General features: G+C 53.4%; 1 protein-coding gene across 2 annotated transcripts; it reads right to left on the bottom strand.

Moving 5' to 3' along the window:
• Positions 1–10036: 10036 nt before the first annotated feature.
• Positions 10037–22441, bottom strand: KCNN4 (potassium calcium-activated channel subfamily N member 4). Of its 2 annotated transcripts, none has more exons than XM_080644686.1 (9): positions 22165–22441; positions 18692–18787; positions 17041–17453; positions 15159–15294; positions 13704–13814; positions 12768–12886; positions 12307–12376; positions 10997–11158; positions 10037–10572 (listed from the first exon to the last, which is right to left on the bottom strand). In XM_080644686.1, the coding sequence occupies exons 1-8, from the start codon at positions 22321–22323 to the stop codon at positions 11000–11002; spliced, it is 1263 nt and encodes a 420-aa protein (XP_080500812.1). In that variant the 5' UTR covers positions 22324–22441; the 3' UTR covers positions 10037–10572; positions 10997–10999. The 2 variants fall into 2 exon arrangements, with proteins under 2 accessions (XP_080500812.1, XP_080500813.1); XM_080644687.1 differs by lacking the exon at positions 22165–22441 and adding an exon at positions 20495–20530.
• Positions 22442–23371: the final 930 nt, after the last annotated feature.

The raw sequence follows: 23371 nt of genomic DNA, 5'->3' as shown, positions 1-23371 counted from the left end.
GAGCATGCGCTGTTGGAAGTGGTTGGCCTCAGCGCGCCTGCGGATTCTGGAGGGCGGGCGGGAGGCGCGGCGGCTCCGCCTCAGTGCGTGTGCGCGTCGGTGGGGGCCGGAGTGGGTGTGCAGAAAAGAGGGAGAGAGGGCGGCTCCGGAGATTGAGGTTCGAGTCCCGCCTCCTCAGTGGTTTGGCGGGATGCGGTGGGGTGGGGCGGTCGGGAGGAATTTCAGTGTCCTGGACGAAGTATGTGTTGAGACAGTAATGAATCCGATCTGGCGTGTGCGCCGCAAGAGTGTGCTCCCATTCTGTGCAGGGAGACAGCTAGAGGTTCAAGGCACTTAGGAAAGTGCAGGTCCGGTGGACCTTGAAGAGAGGGCAAGGACGTAAGGAACCTCCCGAGAAAGGTCCAGACTGGCTTAGACTTGGAGTTCCCCCGAGATGGGAGGTGAGGCAACTGGGATGGGCAGGTCGGAACCCTAAGGGGATCCAGAGGGACGCGGAGTGGTGTGTACAGGACCACTTATTAAATCCCACGGGGGCCTCGGATGTAAGAGGGATCCAGTCAAGGGTCGAAAATGCAAAAGCCTGCAGGCAGAGCCCTGTGCGCGCCTGGAGCGCGGCCTGTGGAGAGCGCATGCGCAGTCCAAATTGGTTAGGGCCGTTGGTTCCCCAAGGGAATGAAAGATTGTTCAAGAGAAGAAAGTGTGTAACATATGGTAGGTGAATGGGGGGCAATACAATTTTTCATTTGAAATCTTTTTTTTTTTTTAATTAAATTATACTTGAACAGGGAACACGTACATTCTGACAAAATTCAAGCAGCCAGTGGGGTACCCAATACAAGGAAGTCTTCTGCCCCGGTATTCCATTCCTAAAGCACCGGTTCCCAGTTTCCATCTGGAGCTACCGTTAGAGCAAAGCATTGCAGTTAAGAGCTTGAGCCTGGGTTCACATATAAGGCTGCTGACCTTAGCCAAATTCCTTAACCTTCTCTGCCTTCTATGTCCCCATTTCTAAAATGGAGGTGACAGCAGCTCGTACAATGTAATTGGCAGAGTTAAATGGGTGAAAGTACCCAGAACAGTGCCTGGTGCATAGTTACACTACTAGTATCTGTTGTCCTTATTTTGTGATTTGTAATAATGATAGTGATTGATTCTGAGTCAGCCTCTCCCCTCTGAGCCTCATCCCTGCTGCCATTTTCTCAGCATCAGTGTCTGGTGGAACAGGCTGGGTGAAAACACCCATCACACAGACTGAGTTGAGAGTCCTGTTGTTTATGGACTAGAGGCCCAGTGCATGAAATTTGTGCATGGGGGGGGGGGGAGCACGAGGGGGAGTGTCCCTCAGCCCAGCCTGCACCCTCTCCAATCTGGGTCCCCTTGAGGGATGTCCAAATCCCCTCTCACAATCCAGGACTGCTGGCTCCCAACCGCTCGCCTGCCTGCCTGCCTGATTGCCCCTAACCACTTCTGCCTGCCAGCCTGATCACCCCCTAAACACTCCCCTGCCAGCCTGATCAATGCCTAACTGCTCCCCTGCTGACCCGATTGCCCCTAACTGTCCTCCCCTGCCAGCCTGGTCACCCTTTACTGCCCTCCCTTGCAGGCCTGGTCCCTCCCAGCTGCCCTCCCTTGCTGGTCTGGTCACCCCCACTGCCCTCCCCTGCCGGCCATCTTGTGGCAGCCATCTTGTGTCCACATGGGGGCGGCCATCTTTGACCACATGGGAGTGGCCATCTTGTGTGCTGGAGTGATGGTCAATTTGCATATTACCTCTTTATTATATGTGGGTGTTTAGGGGAGATACACATAACAGGCCATCTTTGTATTATATCTATCAGTGTCCCTTTTTAGCATCTTCATCCAGTCATATCTGTTTTTCTTATCTGAATTTCTCAACCCCAGCTCACCCTCCATGCCACTTTCACACCTGGCAACCCTCAGAGGTGGATATGACTTGAGGGAAAATAAGGAGCCTGGCACTGACCGTGGGCCCACTGTGTACCAGGCTCTATTTTGTGTACTTGTATGTCACTACAACCTTCCCCGCCCCCTCATTTAATAGATGCAGAAAATGAGTCTGAAAGAGAAGGAGGGCCTCACTGAAGGACCAAAGCCAGGAAGCAGCAAGCTTGTCTTACGCTGGGCAAACCAAATTTTTTCTTTCCCTGGCACTGGGCAGGCTGCCTAGTGGTGAGTCAGTCGAGTACCCAAAGAGTGCTTATATTCCAAACTTTTGCTCTTACAAACGTTTGTGTAATTTATGTCCTTGTATATCTGATTGCATGTATGTGATAAGTATTATCAGTAGAATATCTTTTGTTTGAAGTAGAATTGCTGGTTCAAAGGACAGATGTTTGGGGAATTTTGAGTCATTGCCAAATTACCTATTCATTTCTTAATTTCTCTGTTCATTTTATTCATTCATATATTGAATGAATTATGGAACTCTAGTCATCTGCTGGACATGGCTATAGTTTGGAAATCCTATAGTGAATAGGACAGAGCACCTGACCTTTGGGAGCAGATATTCTAGTGGGGTAGGTGATGTCAGTTAAAAGATGCTTGGAAGAAAAGAAAATCAGGATAAGGGAACTGAGAATGACAGGTGCTCAGGGAAGGCTGCTCCGAGGAGGTGACTTCGGAGCGGAAGGTAAGGAAATGAGCCGTATAAAGATGCTGAAGAGCAGGGAGTGGAAAGACCTGAGGAGGTGGAGTGGGCCTGGCTACTTAAGGATTGTCAGGATGACCAGAGTGACGAGTGGAGCCGGGGGGAAGAGAGGCAGGATTGTTTAGGGATGGAGGTACAGAGAGAAACTAGATTATATAGGATCTTGCAGACCACTGTAAGGGCTTTGGAATTAACTTCTAAGTGTAACAGAAAGCCACTGGAGGGCTGTGAGCAAGGACCAGTGTGTTGTATATGTTTTGTAAAGATTTCTCTAGCAAACACCAAAAATTAATAATGGTGGTTGCTGCCCTAACCGGTTTGGCTCAGTGGATAGAGCGTCGGCCTACTGACTGAAGGGTCCTGGGTTCGATTCTGGTCAAGGGCATGTACCTTGGTTGCCGGCACATCCCCAGTAGGGGGTGTGCAGGAGGCAGCTGATCGATGTGTCTCTCTCATCGATGTTTCTAACTCTCTATCCCTCTCCCTTCCTCTCTGTAAAAAATCAATAAAATATATTTAAAAAAATAAAATAAAATAAAATGCTTTATAAAAAAAAAAAAAGAAAAGAAATAATGGTGGTTGCCTGTGGAGGTGAGGGTTACAGACAGATGTGGATCAGGGCTATGAGGAAAACTTGTTAAGACTTTTATGTTTTTGAACCATGTGATTATTATCTATTTTTTAAAAGTTAAATAAAAATGCCGGTTGCTTTGAGGAGAATGGCCTGGAGCTGGGCAGGGGTGGAAACAGGAGATGAGGAAGCTGATGTCCCTGCCTGGGCAAGAGATGATGGTGACTCAGGAAGAGGGTTGTGTGAGAGGAAGCATGAATCAGGGATGACTTATAAGTTATCCTAAAGGTTTTAGAACTGACTGACTGGATGAAAAGTGATGCTTTTTATCAAGATGGGAAGTAGTCTTGATGGGAAATCGGCAGCCTTTGAACTTCTTAACTTTGAGATGCACATTGGACATCAAGTAAGTGGTCACAGTTTGGGAGAGAAACCAGGGTTTGTAGATTCAGAATTTTTACTGACTTTTTAAAAACACACACAAAGGTATTATGATAAAGAACACCCACATACCCATCACTGAGTATTGACAGTCATCTACATTTTACTTGTCTTTGTTCTTCCATTTCCCCCTCCCACATAAAAGCATACTCTTTCCTGCAGTTTTTCTTTTAAAGCAAATTTCAGATATCTCATCATTTTACCAATAACTACAGTATGCTAAATTTTGGAACTGTTAATATAGAGATGATATTTAAAGCCCTGAGTTTTTCTGAAGCCATCGAGGTTGAGGGGATAGAGAGACCAAGCCATCGGGCCTCCCACATTTGGGGACAGGGAAAGGACCAGCATCCTAGAGAGGAAGCAGGAACATCAAAAGGGGTGATAATCTGGTGTCAAGGGAACAGAGGGTTCCAAAGAGAAGGTGCTCCACTAGAGAGCAGAGATACAGGGCAGTAGCTGCAGGTGGCTGTGGGGTCCACAATGAAAAAAAAACAGCTTTTTTTATCCCTCCGTCTAACTATGTTATGGAAACGTCTCAATAACGTGATACAGATTCTAGAAGAAGTTTACAAGTACTTACTTTTCTTTTACTTTTTTTCAGTGAAGTGTAACTTAAATGTAAAGTACATAAAGGGCACAGATCTGAAGGGTATATAGGTCATTGAATTTTTTATAAATATATATACTCATATAGCCACCAACATTTCCAAATACCCAGAAATGGCCTCGTGCGCATTTCCCTGTCCATTCCCCCACTCCAGAAGCAACCACTGAGCTGATGCCAGTCACTCCAGATTAGTTGTGCCTGCTCTTGAACTTCATAGAAATGAAACCTTACAGCAGGTCTTCTGTGCGTCTGGCTTCTTTAGCTCTTTAGGGCTGTGGAAGTCTTCCATGATGCATGTAATAGGATTTTGCTTTACCAGAACTGATTTCCTACTGGTTATTTTTCATGCTGGTTATTTTACAATATCTAAAGTAAAGACTGAATTTCAAGTCCAGATGTTTTGCAGTTTGGTGAATACATAGTGAACTTTAAGGATAATGGAGGCTCTAAAGTGCTTAAAGCTATACTGGGATGTTTTCAGGATGGGAGAAATCACAGCTTGTTGGTATTGAAGTATGGTAGCAACCATACTTGGGTAAAAATTTTTGTTTAATATTTTAACCTTGCTGTTTTGGGTTCTGTACTCATTTAAAAGTTATTTTGATTTTCTGAACTTATGTATGATTGAATACTCCATTGATGGTGGTTTGAATATCCCATTGATTGTGATCTCATTGGTTACTGAAGCACATTCTTCTGGGAATCAGAAGAGCACAAATTATCCTAAATTGTCTCAGTAGCTACAGATAGTGCATTCCTGTTGACTCAGTGATCCCGGAATCTGGACAGCACAATTATTCTAAATTGCCCAGGTGGTCCCAGATAATGTATTTCTGTTGATTCAGTGATTCATAGATACTTGAGATAACTAACTTGCTCAATTTTTGCTTCTGTAAAAATGCTTTTTCGCAAAACAGTTTCCTCATTCCAGACCCAAAGGTGTAATCAAAACTTTTGTGATATACTGCCAATATAAGCCTGATGTGATGAGCTGTTCGGGGCTGTGAGGTCTGGAGCGCTTTTGCTCCCTCGTATGCCGCCGGCTTTTAATAAATGACTCCATAATTCGACTTTTTGAGGCGTCCTTTGTAAGATGGGATTACACTACAACAGTATGGGAGTGATAGAGGAAGAGACTTGGGAACCAGCTCCTCAAAAAGGTTGGGGGGGGGGGTACGACAGGGTGGAGAGAGGGGCTGGAATTGAAGTAGGGCCAGCTCATCCTGGTAAAAGAAAGGAAAGTCTTACTCTTTGACATCCCCTCCAAATTGTAAAAACCACTCCCGTGTTTTTTATATGTTGGTAGCTATTCCACACAGCATAAAAGCTCAAAACAGGTCTTTGGACTTTCAATCTGATGTTGACGTAGATAATACGGCTTCCTTTATGGATCTGAATAAAGAACTGGGCAAATACTGGTGATGGTTGTTCTAAGTGGGTGGGGCAAGAGGGAGAGGAGTGTGGTGGGCAGTTAAAGCAAAGAGTGTTTGGGAAGCAAGAGGAGCCGCACGGCAGCAGGTGTGATGCTGTGATTTACAATAAGTAGGTATTTGGTCTTCCTCCTGTTTCCCCACACAGAACCCTTCAAACCCTTCTAACCCTTGGCATTTTCTGAGATGAGAGTGATAATGGTGTCTTGTTATGTTAATAAGGTGACTTTTGGAAAGCCCCTATATAACCGAAGGAGTAGGGCTGGTTGCCAGGAGACCCAACCATATGATTACAGTCTTGGGATTTTTAGTTCCACAATCCCTCCACCCCATCTCCTGGGAGGGAAGAGGGGCTAGTGGTCGAATCAATTGCTAAATGGCCAATGACTTAATCAATTATGGCTAAGTAATGAAGCCTGCATAAAAAAATCAAAAGGCGGGGTTAAGAGAGCTTCCGGTAGATTACTACATGGAGATGCCAGAAGAGGGGCATGCTCAGAGTATGGACACTCCAAACCCTTTCCCCTTACCTTGCCCTTTGCCTCTCTTCCATCTGGCTGTTCCTGGTTTACATCCTTTTATAATAAGCTGATGTTCTAGTAAGTAAAATGTTTCTATAAGCCACTCTAGCAAATTAATGGAATCCAAGGGAGCGGGTTGTTGGAACCTCTGATTTATAGCCAGTCAGAAGCAAGGTGACAACCTGGACTTGAAATTGGTGGCTGAAGTGGGGAGACAGTCTTGTGGGACTGAGCCCTTATCCTGTGGAATCTGGCTCTATCTCCAAGTAGAGAGTATCAGAATAGTTTCATATTGTCAATGTAAGAAATGTCCAGATCTGTGGAGAATGGGTATGAGTTTATTTGAGCCAAACTGACCATAATTGCTGGCTTAGGATATGACAAAATCTCAATGGATTGAGAAAATGCTCCTGAGAATGGCAGTTTTGCAGTTTATTTTATACATTATAGTCAAAGGAGGAGAAGAAAGAACGGTTACATGAGATTCATTGGTGGTAGATTAGGGAGGTGGGAAAAGAAAGCAAAGAAGGGGGAATTTCTGAGATTGGGTAAAGAGTAACTGCAGAGACAAACACTTCTTTTACATTAATGGGTACAAGGTAGTTAACAATTAACATTTACAGCTCGTAGAGATGGTATTCAGGGAACACGATGGCATGAAGGGTTTCTGGCTCTAGTGGCAAGTCAGAGGGCTCTGTCCTTGAGGGGTCTAGAAAAAAAGGGAAAAAGGGATTGTTTTGACATCCCAAAGGTATGTTATTGTAGATGCAAAAAGACAACAGACAGGCTCAGTTAAGTTAAAAACTGACCTTTGTCAAGGAAAATACTGGCTTAGGATATGACTGCCCTCCATGACTCACTTCTAGTTAGGAAGTTCTCATTTCAAACCATCCTATGTGGTTACTTTTGGATGTCATATAGGCCTCCTCAGAGCTTGTCTGGTTTATTATATGACCCCTTTTTCTTCCACACTATTCAACAAAATCTTATGTTATTTATTCTTGTAAGACTCCCAGCTGGTGTCTGAGAATTGCTTGATGTGAGGGAAATCCATAAGTGGGAACTGGCTGCATAATAGTTAGCAGCCAGGAAGGGGGGGGTCTAAAGTGGGGGGCAGCATCTAAAGAGCCCCCCAGGCGAGGCGTGTGGATGTGTTAACACAATGGAACACTATTCTGCAGTGCAAAAAGAATGAGTTGTATGGATGGATCTCACAGCCACTGGAGGACCCAAGAAGTAAATACTGAGGGTGGAGGAAGCTGTTGGCTGGGACAGAAGGGCTTTTAAGGGGCTGGAAACGCCTAGCTCCGTGGTGGGCAAACTGCGGCTCGCGAGCCACATGCGGCTCTTTGGCCCCTTGAGTGTGGCTCTTCCACAAAATACCATGGCCTGGGCAAGTCTATTTGGAAGAAGGGGCGTTAGAAGAAGTTTAAGTTTAAAAAATTTGGCTCTCAAAAGAAATATTAATTGTTGTACTGTTGATATTTGGCTCTGTTGACTAATGAGTTTGCTGATCACTGGGCCCTAGCGGAATCGGAGTAATAGCTACTCTGGTGAATGCATTTGTAAAAATTCACTGAGAGTGCATTTAAAATTTGTGTAGTTAATGTAAAATGGATCTTAATAAAAGGAAAAATGAGCTAGGCTTAGGAGCTAGACCAAGAGAGGGCAGGAGGGAGCCATGGAAGATTTTTGAGCAAGGGCAGGGCCCAGTCAGGTCTGGGTATTATTAGGAAGGTCTTCAGGGGTGAGGGTGGGTCCATGGAAGGAGAGAAGCCAGAGCTTGGCCCACACCTCAGCTCCTGACTGGTTCTCTGATCCTGGTAAGCGTCCACTCCTCTCTGGACCCTCTTTTTCCACTTAGCCCTCTCGTGGGAGTACAGGCAGAACAGAAGTAGGAGAGGGAAGTAGCCAAAAATTACCCTGAGACTGAGCCCCTCCAGGACAGAGCCCTCTGACTCATGCCTGCAGCCCTACGGCCAGGGCCTCCAGGAAGTGCTAGTTCTGTGAGAGGAGGGCAAAATCTGCCAGAAGAGGGGGGAGGGGGTCAGCACCTGTACCCAGAGGAGAATGGGAGCAGGTAGGTGGGGGCAGAGCCGAGATAATGCAGAAACTGGGGTCTCTCACGTGTTCTTAAGTTTCTTAGTCATAAAGCCCCTTCTAAACCAGTCCCTCCCTTGTCTCAGTGGAAGCCAACATGTGGTAGAAGGTGAGGGGCTTTGGGTCACATTAGAGATTTGCTGTGCATCTGAGGCCCTGCACGTGGCATTGAAGACACAATATGAACAAAAATGAAAATATGGTGTGATGATCTGAGTAGACCAGTTGGCTAAGCACTGGGGTTCTGGAGCCAGGCTGCCTGGGTCAAATCCCAGTTCACCCACCTCTTTGCTGTGGTTTTGAGCAGGTTTCTTCATCTCAGTTTTCTCATCTGTAAAATGGGACCAGCAGTGCCCACTTTGCCTCCTTTTGTAGAGATCTGTAAGGTGGGTTATACAAAGGGCTTAACGTGGTGCTGGGTCCAGTAAATGTGAACAGGCTCATCGGGCTATGGGAGCCTCAGAGGGCTTCCTAGAGGCGGGGACATCTAAGCCAAGGCCTAAAGGAGGAGTAGGAAGGAGTGTGCCAGCTGAAGGGGAGCAGGAGGGGGACGTAGAAAGAGTGGTCCCAGATTAATGGCTTGGGCAGGTTACCAGGTGACACTGCGAGTAGGGCTTCCTGAGGGGCGGCTGTTGGAAATGTCTTCAGAGTTCCTGTCTCCTTTACTCCCCAGGTGGGTTGGTGGCGAGGAAGGGCAGTCTGGCAGTGGGTGGTGCAGGCCCCAGTTTAGCAGGGCTGCGGGGTGTGGCTGGCTGCGGACTTGGAGGGAAATCCAAAGATAGCTCAGCAGAGGAGGATGACTCGCAGCCCCGGCTTCCCCGCAACTCCAGGGAAGTGAGCATGAATCAGCCCCTCAAAGAGGAATGAAGCCACTGTAGGAAGTGAGACCTTGGTTCGAGCCCCAAGGCCACTGTGCCTCTGACTCATCTCCCGCAGGGCACAGAGGGACAGGCTGGGTGTGAATCTGGACCCTGCAGCCCTGGTTCTCAGCGTCAGGACTGGCTCCACTTGAAACCTCAGTTTCTGTATCTGTACAGTGGGGTGGGGTGGGATGGGGGAGTGGTCTTGATGACTTATAAAAGGGGAGTACAGAGCGGGCATACAGTGGGATCTCTGGAAGTGCCAGCCCCCTCCCTTTTCCTGTCTGAGTCCTAGCAGCTATGAGATGGGTGTAGGGGTGAGGGTTTAGGGTTCCTGCTAGTCTCCTGATGGGTGAGTTGTCATTTGGTTCTAGTGAGGGGAGAAGGGCAGAAGAGAGAAAAGGGGCAGCCAAGCATTGTCTGAAAAGCAATAGCAATAATAAAAAGGTTGAATATCTCCTGTATTTGGTTCTTACTGAATTCCTGACCCTCTGTGCCATGCTGTTTTAACCCAGTTCCATGGGGGTGGCCCCATTCTACAGGTGAGGTGAAATGTTCAGGGGGGTGGAAGCATTTGCCCCCAGTCACACCGCCCGTGGACGGTGGAGCCAGGATCTGCCTGAATCCAAAGCCCTTGTTCTTAGTCTCTGAGCTGGGTGGGGAGGTTGTTGAGGACTCTGCAGCCTACAGACATGGGAGGGCGCTTAGGAAAGGCCTGTTTTATAGGTGGGGAAACTGATGTTCAGACAGGCAGAGTAAGGGCCTTCCATTGGATGAGCTGCCTGTTTGAAGTGTGGATATGTTTAGAAAGAAACAGCAACTTCTGTCTTTGTTTAAAATTTATTACAAAGTATAAGAACAGAGACTGGTGAACCCCTTCACCCCCTCCACCTCCTCTCCCACCATATACTCTGCAACTCTAGAAAAATAGTGTCCCCCTGCTCTCCCACAGGGGGTGCCACCTCCTGCCTTGTCCAGTTTCAGGCCTGGCTCCTTCAGCTCTGCCGACCAGCGGTAACTGAGGCACCCCAGGATCCTGCACTCTGGGCCCCAGCTGTCTCAGCCCCTAGGCACCTCTTCTTCTGCAGAAACTGGGGGTCATCGGTAGCAGCACAGTGAGAATGTTTTTGTTGAGGGTATGTGGGGTAGTGGTGACCATTTTCCCATTTGGGGCCTCCGGGATGGGCCACGGCCTCCCTCCTTCAGCCAGTGCCCCTCCAGCAGCTTCAGTAAGTCAACCCACCCCAAGGTGGGGCCCCTTGAGTCCTTGCATTTGAGGTGTTTTAGTCATAAGGCTGGGTCAAGAGTAGAAGAGAGAATGTCCTTGACCTCAATCCTGGGGAAAGTAGCCTGGTTCTTCCTCCATGGGTCCTGGGGAGACAAAGGGAGATGGATGGACAGGCAGACCAGACACCAGAGGAGGAGCAAGAGCGGGGACATGGAAGTGGAGACAGACAGAAACCAGTGGGCAAAGGAGGAAATAAGAGGGTGGGTGTACCCAGCACCAAGAGATTAGGAGCAGCCCGCATTTGGACAGAGGCAGAGAACGTGCCCAGGGACAGGCAAAGAGAGGGACAGACAGATTCCAAGCAATAAAGGGGAGGGCATTGAGGGTCAGCACAGGGGAGAAATGTCTCCTTCCTCCACTGCCATCCAGTCCCAGGCTTGGAGTCCTTTCTTCCCAGCACAGCCCGTGTTGTCTCAGGCCATCCCTTGCCCCCTTCACCATATGGGGTGCAGACCACAGACACCTTTCCTCCAGAATGCTTTTCTGACCAGGTCCCAGCCTCCTTACCAGCTATGTGGCCTCCTGGCTGGGTTCTGGAAGCTGCTTCAGGGCGGTGCTAAGCAGCTCCGTCAGGGTGTCCAGCTTCCCTGCCAGTGTGTCAATTCGCTTCTCCAGGGCCTGATGTGAGCTGCTCAGACCCAGCTGCAGGTCACACAGGATCATGTGCATCTGGGCAGAGAGAGGGTTGGAGGTATCAGGGCTGAGGTACAGCCTCCCTGTCCAGTGGAGTAAGGCAGTGGAACCAACATTTAGTTACACGCCCTCCAGGTTTATCCTCAATTGTAACAGGTACAAAGTATTGACCTCTACCACACCCCACTACTTGGCAAAATCCTAAAAGTCATGGGGAGTGAGAATCCCGTCCCCATATTTACAGCTGAGGAAACAGGCCTGGAGCAGTTAATTGACAGGCCCAAAGCAGCCCCTGCAATAGGGCCTAGATGTTGTAGGCACTCACTAGTACTTGTGGGACTGATGAACGCCTGACTTCAAAATCCACCTAGCCCTTCCCCTGCCTTCCCAAACCAGGATTCACAGCTTCATCCGTGAGGGCATGTGAGCTTTCTCTGAGAAGTCCTTAATTCTGTGTTGTATGGCAAGATAACCTTAGGAAATTATCGCCTGTCAGTTCCGGCAGATCTAGGCCACCACCTCCTCACTGAGCCATGCAGCGGAGAGGCCTGTATCCGTGGCTGTTTACCATGGCAGGGGTGCCGAGGACCACTGTTTGAACTGTCACGGACTAATGAGGAAAAGCAAAGGCCACCGGATAAGCAAAAGACGCTGTGAGTCCAGCCAAGGGGTGTGATGGCCCCACCCCTGAGGTGGCGAGCTGAGTGGCTTGTCCAGGCAGGTGAGGCAGCCCTGGTCCTGGGCCCCCTCTTCACAGGAGCAGCAGAGATTGAGTTTCATGGGGACAGTCACCCTTCCCCATGCCAGTGTTGTGCGTTCACCTTTTATTGGTTTTGCCATGTGTGCGTGGGCTTGGTTTGTAAATTTGCTTTGGTTTTATTATTGTGTAAGAGTCAGAATTTGAAGGAATTTTATATCCGTTCACATGTCAGTAAGTTGACAATAAAAATAATTTAAAGCCAAACACTGGAGTCCTTTGTGCCATTTTTTTTAAAGTTTAAAAGGGATCTCTCTGTATCATACATGACTTTCAGAAACTCGGTATTGCATCATTCATTCATCCAACCGCAAACCTTTATTGAGTGCCTGTGTGTGCCAGGCCCTGGCCGTGTTTCCTATTCCAGGGCCAGATTTCCCTGCCCGTGGCCCCAGCCTCCCTCTCCGCTCCCACAGGATCCTGGTACCTTGGAGATGTCCACCATGGAGTTCACTTGTTCCCGGAGCTTTCGATGTTTCAGCCGCACCTGGCGGAACCTGTGGGAAGAAGTAGGGGTTCAGTTTTCCCATAAGCCTGGTCCCCAGTTGTGGCCCTAATGCAAGGGAAGGATGAGGGGAGGAGAGACCCACATATATACAGTACAAAGAGGAAGAGTTGCTAGAGAGCTGAAGTGGGGGGCTGCACCCATAGTCCACTTCCCTGGGAGAGACCCAGGTATGCAGGTCCACAGACACCCCGAGATATGCAAAATCAGCCACCACAGACTCACAGAGTCACTCTGAGGGCCAGGCCGATATCTTTTCAGTCACACATGGGTGCATGCGGTTGTACACATACACATACACACACATACACCAATCCCCTCCCCCCACGTGGGTGCAATGGGTGTGGGCACACACACACGCATGTACACACAGCAGCCCTCACGTGTTGATGGCAGCCAGCAGCCTGCGCTGGTGCCTGCGGGCAGCTCCAGAGTCCTTCCTGCGTGTATGTTTGTAGAACATCCAGGCCTCTTGTAGCACTCGGGCAGCTGACTCCTTCATCTGAGGGAGGGTGACACAAGGTCAGTGCAGACAGACCCCTTGGCTCTGGGAAGAGGGGGCTGGGAGCCTGGGCTCATGGATCTGAGGGAGGAGGGGCTGGGGGCCTGGTCTGCTGGGTCTGAGGGAGGAAGGGCTGGGAGCCTGGGCTCATGGATCTGAGGGAGGAGGGGCTGGGGGCCTGGACTCCTGGGTCTGAGGGAGGAGGGGCTGAGGGGCTGGGGACCTGGACTCCTGGGTTTGAGAGAGGAGGGGCTGGGGGCCTGGACTCCTGGGTCTGAGAGAGGAGGGGCTGGGGCCTGGACTCCTGGGTCTGAGGGAGGAGGGGCTGAGGGGCTGGGGACCTGGACTCCTGGGTTTGAGAGAGGAGGGGCTGGGGGCCTGGACTCTTAGGTCTGAGGGAGGAGGGGCTAAGGGGCTGAGGGGCTGGGGGCCTGGGTCTGAGGGAGGAGGGGCTGGGAGCCTGGCTCCTGGGTCTGAGGGAGGAGGGGCTGGGGGCCTGGGTCTGAGGGATGAGGGGCTGGGGGCCTGGACTCCTGGGTCTGAGAGAGGAGGGTCTGAGGGGCTGGGGGCCTGGGTCTGAGAGAGGAGGGGCTGAGGGGCTGGGGGCCTGGGGTTGGGGGCCTGGACTCCTGGGTCTGAGAGAGGAGGGGCTGAGGGGCTGAGGGAGGAGGGGCTGGGGCCTGGACTCCTGGGTCTGAGGGAGGAGGGGCTGGGGCCTGGACTCCTGGGTCTGAGGGAGGAGGGGCTGGGGCCTGGACTCCTGGGTCTGAGGGAGGAGGGAGTTGGGGTTGGGACTCCCGTGTAGGCCCGCCCTCACCTCTTTGGCATACTGGATGTCCATCATGAAGTTGTGCACATGCTTCTCTGCCTTATTAAACTCCAGCTTCCGAGCCACCACGGCCACCAGCAGGGCTGTGCAGCAGACGCCCTGTGGGCACAGCAGGCACTATGACACCGGGCTGTGGGGCTCTGCAGGCCAGCCCTGTTCCACCAGCTCTTCTTGCCCCCCACCCCCCACCCCCGACAGCCCCAGAAGGCAGGCCTGACCACCCCTAGTTGACAGACAGGCAAACAGCTCCAAGCGGGGAGCGAGGATTAGAAATCACGGGTCTGGGATGAACTCCTGTGTGTATTTACTCCATCAAAATATTCTCTTTGGTTAAGGGTATGAATGGAGGAGAGGAGGGCTGGTCTGGGCAAGGGGCAGACCTCAGGCTCCTGCGGGAACCATTCCTCCCTGCTGCTCACACCCAGTTGGCCATCAGGTCACCGAGGGTGTCCCTCACCCTCCTCCCTGGGGATTCAACATGTCCTTCCTGGGACAACATCAGGGCTGGGGACTGGCGGCTTGAGTCCCTGAGGGTAAGGGGAGCCGGTCTCTTGGGGAGGTCTCTTAAAGGCCAAGGCATTGGGTGCTGGATCCCGGGGGAATAGGGGGTTGCATGGGGGGAACTGGATGCCTGGATCTATGAAGCGGAAAGGGTGAATGTCTGGATTCAGGAGGAGGCTGACTCTGGGAGGAGGCATCATGGGGCTGGAGAGCCTCTGCCTCATCCTTGAGGGCACTGGTGCTGGGGTGGGTGGCAGATGCCTGGGACCATGATAACAGCCCCCCTTCCCTGAGCATCTCCTATGTGCTGGGCACTGTTTGAGATCCTTTACATGTTTCAGTTAATTTAATCTCCGCAGGAACCCGAGGAGATCACTGGTATAAGTACCCTATTTTATAGACGAGGAAACCCAGGCCTGGGAGGAACATGGCTTGCTTCCAGCTAGGAAGTGGCAGGAGCAGGATTTTGGCCCCAGGCAGCCTGGGTCCCCAAGGCATACTCTTCATGACTAGACTCTGTAGCCTCGATGGAGGCTGGGAGCTTGGATTCCTCTCCCAGAGCTGGGAAACGGTGCCTGAGTCCTAGATGACTAGGGGGCCAGGGGGTGGGGCAGGATGCGGAGCCTTGACGGGGCTCAGGGTAGATTCCTGGATTCTGGAAGGAAATGGAGCTGGGAAGTTAGGGGCCTTGTGTTCCTGAGGAGGATGAGGGCTGGGATCTTAGGTTTCAGAGAGAGCAAGGGTTTTGGGGATGGATTCCTGTGTTTTATAAGGAAATGGGGCTGGGGGGCTGTGTCCCAGTGAGGGACTGGGGCTGTGGGGGTCCAGACACCCAAGTTTCTTGAGGGTGGCCCTGACTGCCTGTGTTGGCTCCGTGGCTTCCTGGAGCCAGGGGGTGACCAGTGGGGAATAGGGGAGGGTCCCTGAGGTGGCTGTACTCACCATGACTCCAGTGCAGAGGCAAACAATCTTGCCCCACATGGTGCCCGGCACCACGTCCCCATAGCCGATGGTCAGGAATGTGATGGGGATCAGCCACAGAGTGTCTGAAAGGTGTCCGGTGGCATTGACAGCCTGCCTATGGGGAAGGATGGGTTAGATCTGAAATGTCTCCGGGGGTCCCATGGTGTTTGATACCCTCCTTCCTAATACATACCCACAGTCCCCAGAAGCACCCGGAAAAAAAAAAAAAAAAAAAAGCCAGTAAGTTCTGGGCTTTGGAGAGCCCGCCTGGCCTCCTCGCTGCTGTGTGAGCTGGGCTGGATGCTCAACCTCTCTGGTCTGTGGGACTTGAACCTGGGTGCAGCCAATTCCAAAGCCTGCTCCGTGTCAGCGAGGCTACCAGGGCTGCTGTATTCAGAGTGTGTGGTTGAGGGGTTGAGAGGGGGCAGAAACCCAGCCCGAAGTCCACTTGTCAGACCCCGGCAAAGGTCTGCATCCACCCAGAGGAATGGAAGCCTTTCTTCTAATTTCTACAAGATGCTGTCTGGCCTAGAGGTGGCCCTGTCAGGACTAAAAAGGTGGGTGGGACTCTACAAAGTCTTGGTGGGACTCTGCATTTCCCCCTCACTTCATAGAAGGGGACATTTCAGTCCAGCCATGGAAGGGATCGAAAATCAGGACTTGGCCAACTCTGACCCACAGACCCCTCCTGCATCAGGGTCAGACCCACTAAACGAGTGTCTAGCAGTGGGGGCTGAGTCTGTGCTGTAAACAAGCCCACCCTCCTCATCCCAAAGTGCAGACAAGCTGGAGGACCTCTGCCTTGGGAGTTAGAAATGTGACTCCCTCCCCATCGTCCCGTTTTTCAGATCAGAAACATGGTGGAGGACCATTCACTGACCCTGATCATGACCCATTCCCCAACTGGGGAAACTGAGGTGAGCTCCTGCAAGATGAAGTCTAAAATTACAAAGGATTAGAATTGCCAGGGAGACTTTAAAGATGGTGGAATTTGTAAAATGGACCCGTTTTACAGATGAGAAAACAAGCTCAGAAAGGAGAGATCTAAAGCCAGGCCTCTCACTCTCCACCTCCCCCCAAGAATCCTTTGCCAGGTGAACTTTAAACTTGAGTGGGCATCACAGTCACTTGTTAGGACAAAGTGCTTGGCGCCACCTGTCAGAGTTTTAAATTTGGTTGGTCTGGACGGGGCCTGAGAATTTGGGTTTGCAACAAGTTCTCAGGTGATGCTGCTGGCCCGGAACCACACTTTGAGAACCGTGGGCTAAGGTTACCCCCAATTGTGTGTGTGAGTGTGTGTGTGTGTGTGTGTGTGTGTGTGTGTATGTGAGAGAGAGGGGGGGGGGAGAGAGACACGGGGGGGGAGGGGAGAGGGAGACTGACTGAAGTCCTGAAAGGGCACAGGCCCAGCATCAGGTGGCAGGATGTCCAGCAGGCAGCCTGGAATCGGGTACCAGTTCCCTTAGGGAATTCTCTTCCAGAGCGGCCCCCAAATAACCCCACGTGGGCATCACGGTGAGCACCTACAGTGCATCTGTGCTACCTCCTCCAAGGCAGACGCAATGATTGGCCAGGCCCCAGCGCCTGGGTTTTGAGCCAGAACAGATGCCTGGAACCTGAGGCAGGAGAGGTTGGGAAGCAGGAAGGGAAGGGTTTCCTAGGGTCTGTGTGTGCCTGGGGAGATGGAGGCCGCAGGTGGAGGAAGGGCTGGGGCTGGCCTGGACACATATGGACAATAGCCTTCTCCACTGCTTGGCCCCCAGGGACCCAACCTGCACCTCCGACAGGGCGCTGCTGCTTAAGCGGCTTCTCCAGAGGCTCCTGGTACCACCTCCCACCCCCCAGCACCCAGCACCCTCACCTCTCGGCCACCGACAGCACCCAGGCGGTGGTGAGCCAGAGGCCAAGCGTGAGGCAGAGCAGCAGGCGGCCGGGGTGCGTGTTCATGTAGAGCTTGGCCACGAACCAGTGGCGGAAGCGGACCTGGTTGAGGGCGCCGATGCTGCGGTAGGACGCGTTGAGCAGGACGCCGCTGCGCAGGAGCACGGCGCGGGGCACCAGGTAGAGGCGCAGCAGCATGGCCAGCGACAGCAGCGCCTCCCCCTGGCTCAGGAAGCCCGGCCAGGACTGCGTCGCGCTGGGCAGCGGGCACGGCGGGCCCCGCACCGGCGCCGGGTGCAGCCCGCACACCGCCAGCTCCACCACGATCTGCGCCGCCTGCCGCCCTGTTAGCGCCACGCGCCAGTCCCGGAGGCTGTTGTCCGTCATGAACAGCTGCGGGGAGGGTACAAACGGCGAAGGAGGGGGGTCACATGAAGGTCAGGCGGCCGGACGCCAGCCTGTGCCTGGAGATAAGGGGGCCACGCCCGCCGGGCCAGGGAAGGAGGCAGATAGCGCAGGGGCGTGGGGCTGCGGAGGGTGGGCAAGGAGCAGGGCAGCACTGGAGGAGGACATTTCTCCCGCTTCTCCCCTCCCTCCTAGTTCAGCCCACTTCCAGAACGTTCGGCCAGGAACACTTGGTGGGGCCTCCCAGGTGCCTGAGATTGTTCTATGAAATGATGGGAACAAAAGACAGAAACTCCTGCCTTCCCAGAGCTTACCCTCCACAGCCACAGAGCCACCTCCTAGTCCTGTTTCTGGGACGTGAGTATAGCGAGCGTGGTTGGCATACCATGAGCCGTGACCACAGCTAACACCGAGGGGGCATTCTGGATGTGCGGGGCCCTGCTTACATGTTGTGACTCAGTGAGTGGTCCCAACACATGGGGGTGAAAGTGTTATTACCCCCATCTTATAGATGTGGAAACTGAGGCCCGGTCCCTCAGGTCGGCAGTGGCACAGCCAGGCTACAAGCTCAGGACACTTCACTGCCCAAACGACTATTAGCGATAACGAGTACTTCTTACCAAGCACCTCTTACATACCAGCCCTGCAAGGGCCATTACTGCACATGGCCACTAACCCCATTTTACAAGGGGGAAGGGAGGAGGGAACAGGATCTGGGGGTGAGGGTGCATCTGAGGGGGCCAGGGGTGGAGAGACATGACGCTGGAGGGTGAAATGGGTGGGAAGGGCTCCTGAGTCAGGAGGACACTGGCACAGAGGGGAGCGCAGGAGTGGGCAGGGCGTGGGCACACCCCCGGGGTCTCAGGTTGCTTGGGTTTGGAATAGGTGGGGACTCAGGGAAGGAGGACAGAGATCTGGGAGGCTGGGCTTGATGTGAGGCTGCCTGGGGCAGAGTGGACAGAGGCCTGGAGGCACGAACTCAGCATCCGTGAGTGTACAGGGGAGACGGGGCAGCAGGTGGAGGAAGGGATGGGGCTGCTCCAGGAGGCCCCGTTGGTCTGTCCACGGTTCATCCCATCCCAGTGGTGAGGGTGTGGACGCATCTCAGGGCAGAGGAACCTCATTACTCAGCCAGGAGGAGGAGGAGGAGGATGGAAAGTGTGAGCTGACAGGGCGTGGTGGGGGCTGGCGGCAAAAGGAAGGGGTTGGGGTGGGGCCCACCCTACCTGGACCTCTTTGGCATGAAAGGCCACGATGAAGCAAAGGAGCAAGAAGGTGGAGATGCTGATGGAGCATTTAACCAGGAACAGGTAGAACGCCCACTGTTGGGAGAGAGAAAAAGGGGTGAGATCCCCGGTCTCTCCCCGTCAGTCTCCTCTACTTTCCTCCCAAACAGCCTTTTCTTCTCAATTCCCAATTTCCTAGACTCCTTTCCCCACAAGCCACAACCCAGTGCCTCCCAACATCTCAATTCTGGGAAGTCTCAAAACCATCATCTGGTCCCCATCCTTTCCAACTGGACCCTGGCCGGGTGCCTCCTCCTCAGCTCTTCTCCTAAGACCCACATCCCTTAGGCTCCGCTAAGGCTTAAAGGAGGACTTGAAATTCACATTCCTTCTTAATTCCCGGCCACTTCCCCATCAAAAATAGTTCCTCAGCCTGGCCATGGTAACTCAGCGGTTGAGCATCCACCTATGAACCAGGAAGTCACGGTTCAATTCCTGGTCAGGGCACATGCCCAGGTTGTGGGCTTGATCCCCAGTAGGGGGCGTGCAGGAGGCAGCCAATCAATGATTCTCATTGATGTTTCTCTCCTTCTCCCTTCCTCTCTGGAAGGGGCAGAGTGGGGGCAGGAACTCAGCATGCATGAGCGTGCAAGGGAGATGGAGCTGCAGGTGGAAGAAGGGATGGGGCTGCTCCAGGAGGCTCTGTTGGACTGTGTTCCTCAGTGGTTTGTATGTGGGTGTGTGCCTGCACCCTGCCCCCCCACCCCCGCCCAAATCACTAGAGAGCTGCCTGCCTCCCTCACCCCCAAAACCCAGAAGCAGACATTTGGCCTCTAAAGAGTGCCCCCTCCCCTTCCCTTCCCACCCAGCTGGTCTTGCCCTAGAAAGCAACTTCAAGTCCCACCCCCATGCCCCAATTCTCAAGGAGCCTAGAAACTATCACTCAATCCCCAAGGAATGAATGACACCCTCCCCTGCCCTCATACAGGGGGCTGAGTCCCCGAGGGACTCAGAGAAAGCCCCCCCGCTCCCCGTCCTGTGACCTGCATCTCCTCTCCCTGACCTAACGCCCTCTCTCCTGGCTCTAAGCCCAGGGCAGATGTGGCCGTAAGCACATGGCCCCCAGAAACCACGGAGAAGGCTTTTCCCTCTTTGTGTGGCAGTACCTTGGAGGAATCCAGGGAAGGATTGAGAGGGGACTGGGACTGCTAGATTCCCTAGGAGGGTCTGGGAGGGTGTCCCTGCCTGGGGGGTGTTGTCAGGGGAATGAGACCACCTGGGCTCCCACCTGTTTCTCCTAAGACACCTGTTTCTCCTAAGAATGCTGCCAGCTCCCCTGGAGGGGGTAGGCCCCCCACCCCTGTGCAGGGGAAGAGAGCCAGTTTCCTGCTCCAGGGGGCCTGCCCCCCCCCCCAGCCTGAACAATGGTGCTGTTGTCTACAGCCTTCCCCACCCCTTCAACCCTCTCTGGAACCTCATTCCCTGTCTCTTTCTTTAGTTTGTCCCAAACACTGCCCAACTAGACGCAACCCCCGCCCCACAATGCAGTGCGCTTCTCCCGGGGTCATGTCTACTCTTTCAGTTCCCAGACACTCCCCACCCTGCTCTGGGGCCTCTGTCTTGCTCCCCTCCACTTCTGGACCTGGGCACCTGCCTCTCCTCCAGCCCCTCGCCCCTGGAGAGCAGGTGTCTGGGTCCCTGTGCAATAGGCTCATTAGACTGAGCTGGAGGTGGGGGGGAGACAGGGCTGGTATGAAGGCAGTCAGAGACACGGGGCTGCTGAGGACCCCGAGGATCACGTACTTCAACCCTCATCCAGCTTACAGATGGGAAAACAGGCTCAGAGCCTCGGCAGGTTCCGCAGAGCCTCACTGCTAGAGGCAGAAGCCTGGCAGGTGGAAAAGGAAAGGAAGAAATGAAAGAGAGAAGGTGGACGGAGGGAGTAGGAGTGACCCCCTTGTCCCTTCATATCTGCCAGGGTTCCCATGTCCTCACATCCCCTGCTGGGCGGGGTGCTGGAGCGGGAGCGGTGGGTAGGCTCGGCCATGCTTCCTGTTGGCATGGGCTTCAGCTGCCCCACCCCCTCAGTGCCCGCTACCCTCTTCTTGGCCTCCTGGCCGGAGGAAACCAGTCTGTCCTGACCTTCCATGGGGCTCCTGGTCACTAGAGAGCTGCCTGCCTCCCTCACCCCCAAATCCCAAGCTTGAGCCTCCATCCCCCAAGAATCCTCCTTCAGTCAGTGCCCCCCGGACCAGCCCGATTCCACATCCCTTAACCCAGACTGGTCTCCAAGCCTCCTTTCCTGTTGAGCAATTCTGTTCTGTCCTCAAGCCACTAATTCCAACCCGTGTCCTCCCTGTGCCCCATCGCGGCCCAGCCAACCAGGGCTGGAATGTGCCAGGAGCCTGCTCAGACTTGTCGGGGCCCCACCTGTCCTTTCCCTTTCCATTCGCTATCCTCAGTCAGATCCTTCCCCAAAAGATGCTCTAGGCCTCCTCCTTCAGACCGGGAGCCCGGGCCCTCCTCCCCTGGGACCAGGAGTCCAGGCTACTATAAACCTACTTCTCCATTAGTTCCCAGATTAAACAGCATATAGATTCTGAGGGAGTTGGGCTTCTTAATGATATAGAAGGGTCAGGGTGTGTGTGTGTGTGTGTGTGTGTGTGAGAGAGAGAGACCATTTCCCACCCCCACCCCAGCCAGTTTCTTCTGGCCTCTACCCTTAGTACTGAGGTTCTGGGTAAACTTTCGGGTTTAGATAAGGACCAAGGAGCCACCCGCCTATTGGAAGAAGTTAGTTTCTCTCCTCACCCTCCCTTCACCAAACCAATGGTTACCGTTCCCCTAATCTGCTCTTGGGGGACTTGAGTAGCTGATCAGCCCCCTTCCCCCTGACACCAGGGGTCCTGGACCTCCAGCTGTCTAATTGCAATACCTTCAAAGACCTAGACACTGAGACCCTTTGTCCCTTCATTCTGCAGAGAGGACCCCCAGCCTTTGCCTCCCTAGATCCCAAACTCCAGCCCCCAGCCAGCTCCTCCCTCAGACCCAGAGTCCAGGCCCCCAGCCCCTCCTCCCTCAGACCCAGAGTCCAGGTCCCCAGCCCCTCCTCCCTCAGACCCAGAGTCCAGGTCCCCAGCCCCTCCTCCCTCAGACCCAGGAGTCCAGACCTCCAGGCCCCTCCACCCTCAGACCCAGAGTCCAGGCGCCCAGCCCCTCCTCCCTCTGACCCAGGAGTCCAGGCCCCCAGGCCCCTCCTCTCTCAGACCCAGAGTCCAGTCCCCAGCCCCTCCTCCCTCAGACCCAGAATCCAGGCCCCCAGCCCCTCCTCCTTCTGACCCAGAGTCCAGGCCCCCAGCTCCTCCTCCCTCTGACCCCTCTGACCCAGGAGTCCCAGCACCCAGGCCCCTCCTCCCTCTGACCAGGGAGTCCCAGCCCCCAGCCTCCAGTGGCCCAGGATGAGTTCCACTCACCGTGCACCCTCCGAACCACAGCATCTCTGCGTGTAGCACCATGAGCCCGATGCCAATTCCCGCCAGTGTCAGTGCCCAGCAGGCCAGCCACTTCTCCTGCTCCAGCAGGCGCTTTCGCCGCCGAAGGGCTCCCAGGCCAGGCACCAGCTCCCCGCCCATGGCCCCCTGGGTCTTGGGACTCAGCCAGCTTCCTGCCCAGGGTCCCCCACCTCGCAGCACACAAAGGGCAGCCACTGTGGCTTGCAGGTCCTCAGCCTGCTCCGCTCAGTTGCTCTGGGGCTCTTGCTTTGAGGCACAGAGAGCCGGTGCCCTCTGGGGGTGGTGTCTGCTGGGCAGGGCAGGGAGGGGCCGGGAGGCCCTTGGGCAGAGGGGAGGCTCTCCAACCCCGCTTCTCAGACTAAGGAGGGGCTGGAGTGTGTCTTGGGGCAGAGCAAGGAAGAATCGTGCATCCTCGTGGATAAAGACACACTGACACAATGCTCACACACAACGGTCTGCACTGTGAACACACACCTTCATCTAGCCACACCCAGGCACCATGTGACACCAGCACAGCCAGCATGGTCATAGACAGATCCGAACACACATGGCCACACCACACAACCTACACCAAGTGACTCACAACTCCCAACAAGTTCTGAAACCCACAGCCACACCCAGACACCACATACGTGGTGTGACACACTCCGGCACTCAGCGAGGAGGCAGACAGCGCCCCGTGGCACACACAGCCACCCAAATATTGTCTACACACAGGCACAAACATTGCGATCAAAATGGGCACAACATTGCCTGACACTCACAGCCACACCCCGACACCACATATTGGATGCACATACATAGCTACACAAGCACAACATACAGCAACTGTTCCGCAAACACACAGATTGTATTGACATAGCGGTGCCCAAATGCCACACACACACACATCGATGTTAACGGTGCACTCTCAGAGTCCCAAGCATTACATACCTGGGGAACGATATCCAACACGTGCAGACACACAACACTTAGGGACACCCCATGGCAGTCCCCATCACCCAGCACATGGGAAAATGCACACGGACACATGTCATGCACATGGCAACTCACACAGATGCTCAGAGGCTGGTTCACAGCACACAGTGTGCCCCCGTACGCGTGCCATTCAGAGAGCAGTGTGAGTGGACGCAGGCAGAGACCTACGCTGCACAGTGACACACAGAAT

Source organism: Plecotus auritus (genome assembly GCF_963455305.1).
Source record: "Plecotus auritus genome assembly, chromosome: 10".
In the NCBI taxonomy this organism is placed as follows: Eukaryota; Metazoa; Chordata; class Mammalia; order Chiroptera; family Vespertilionidae; genus Plecotus; species Plecotus auritus.
The sequence above is the reverse complement of the archived record's forward strand: the minus strand, read 5'-3'. Positions and strand labels throughout refer to the sequence as shown.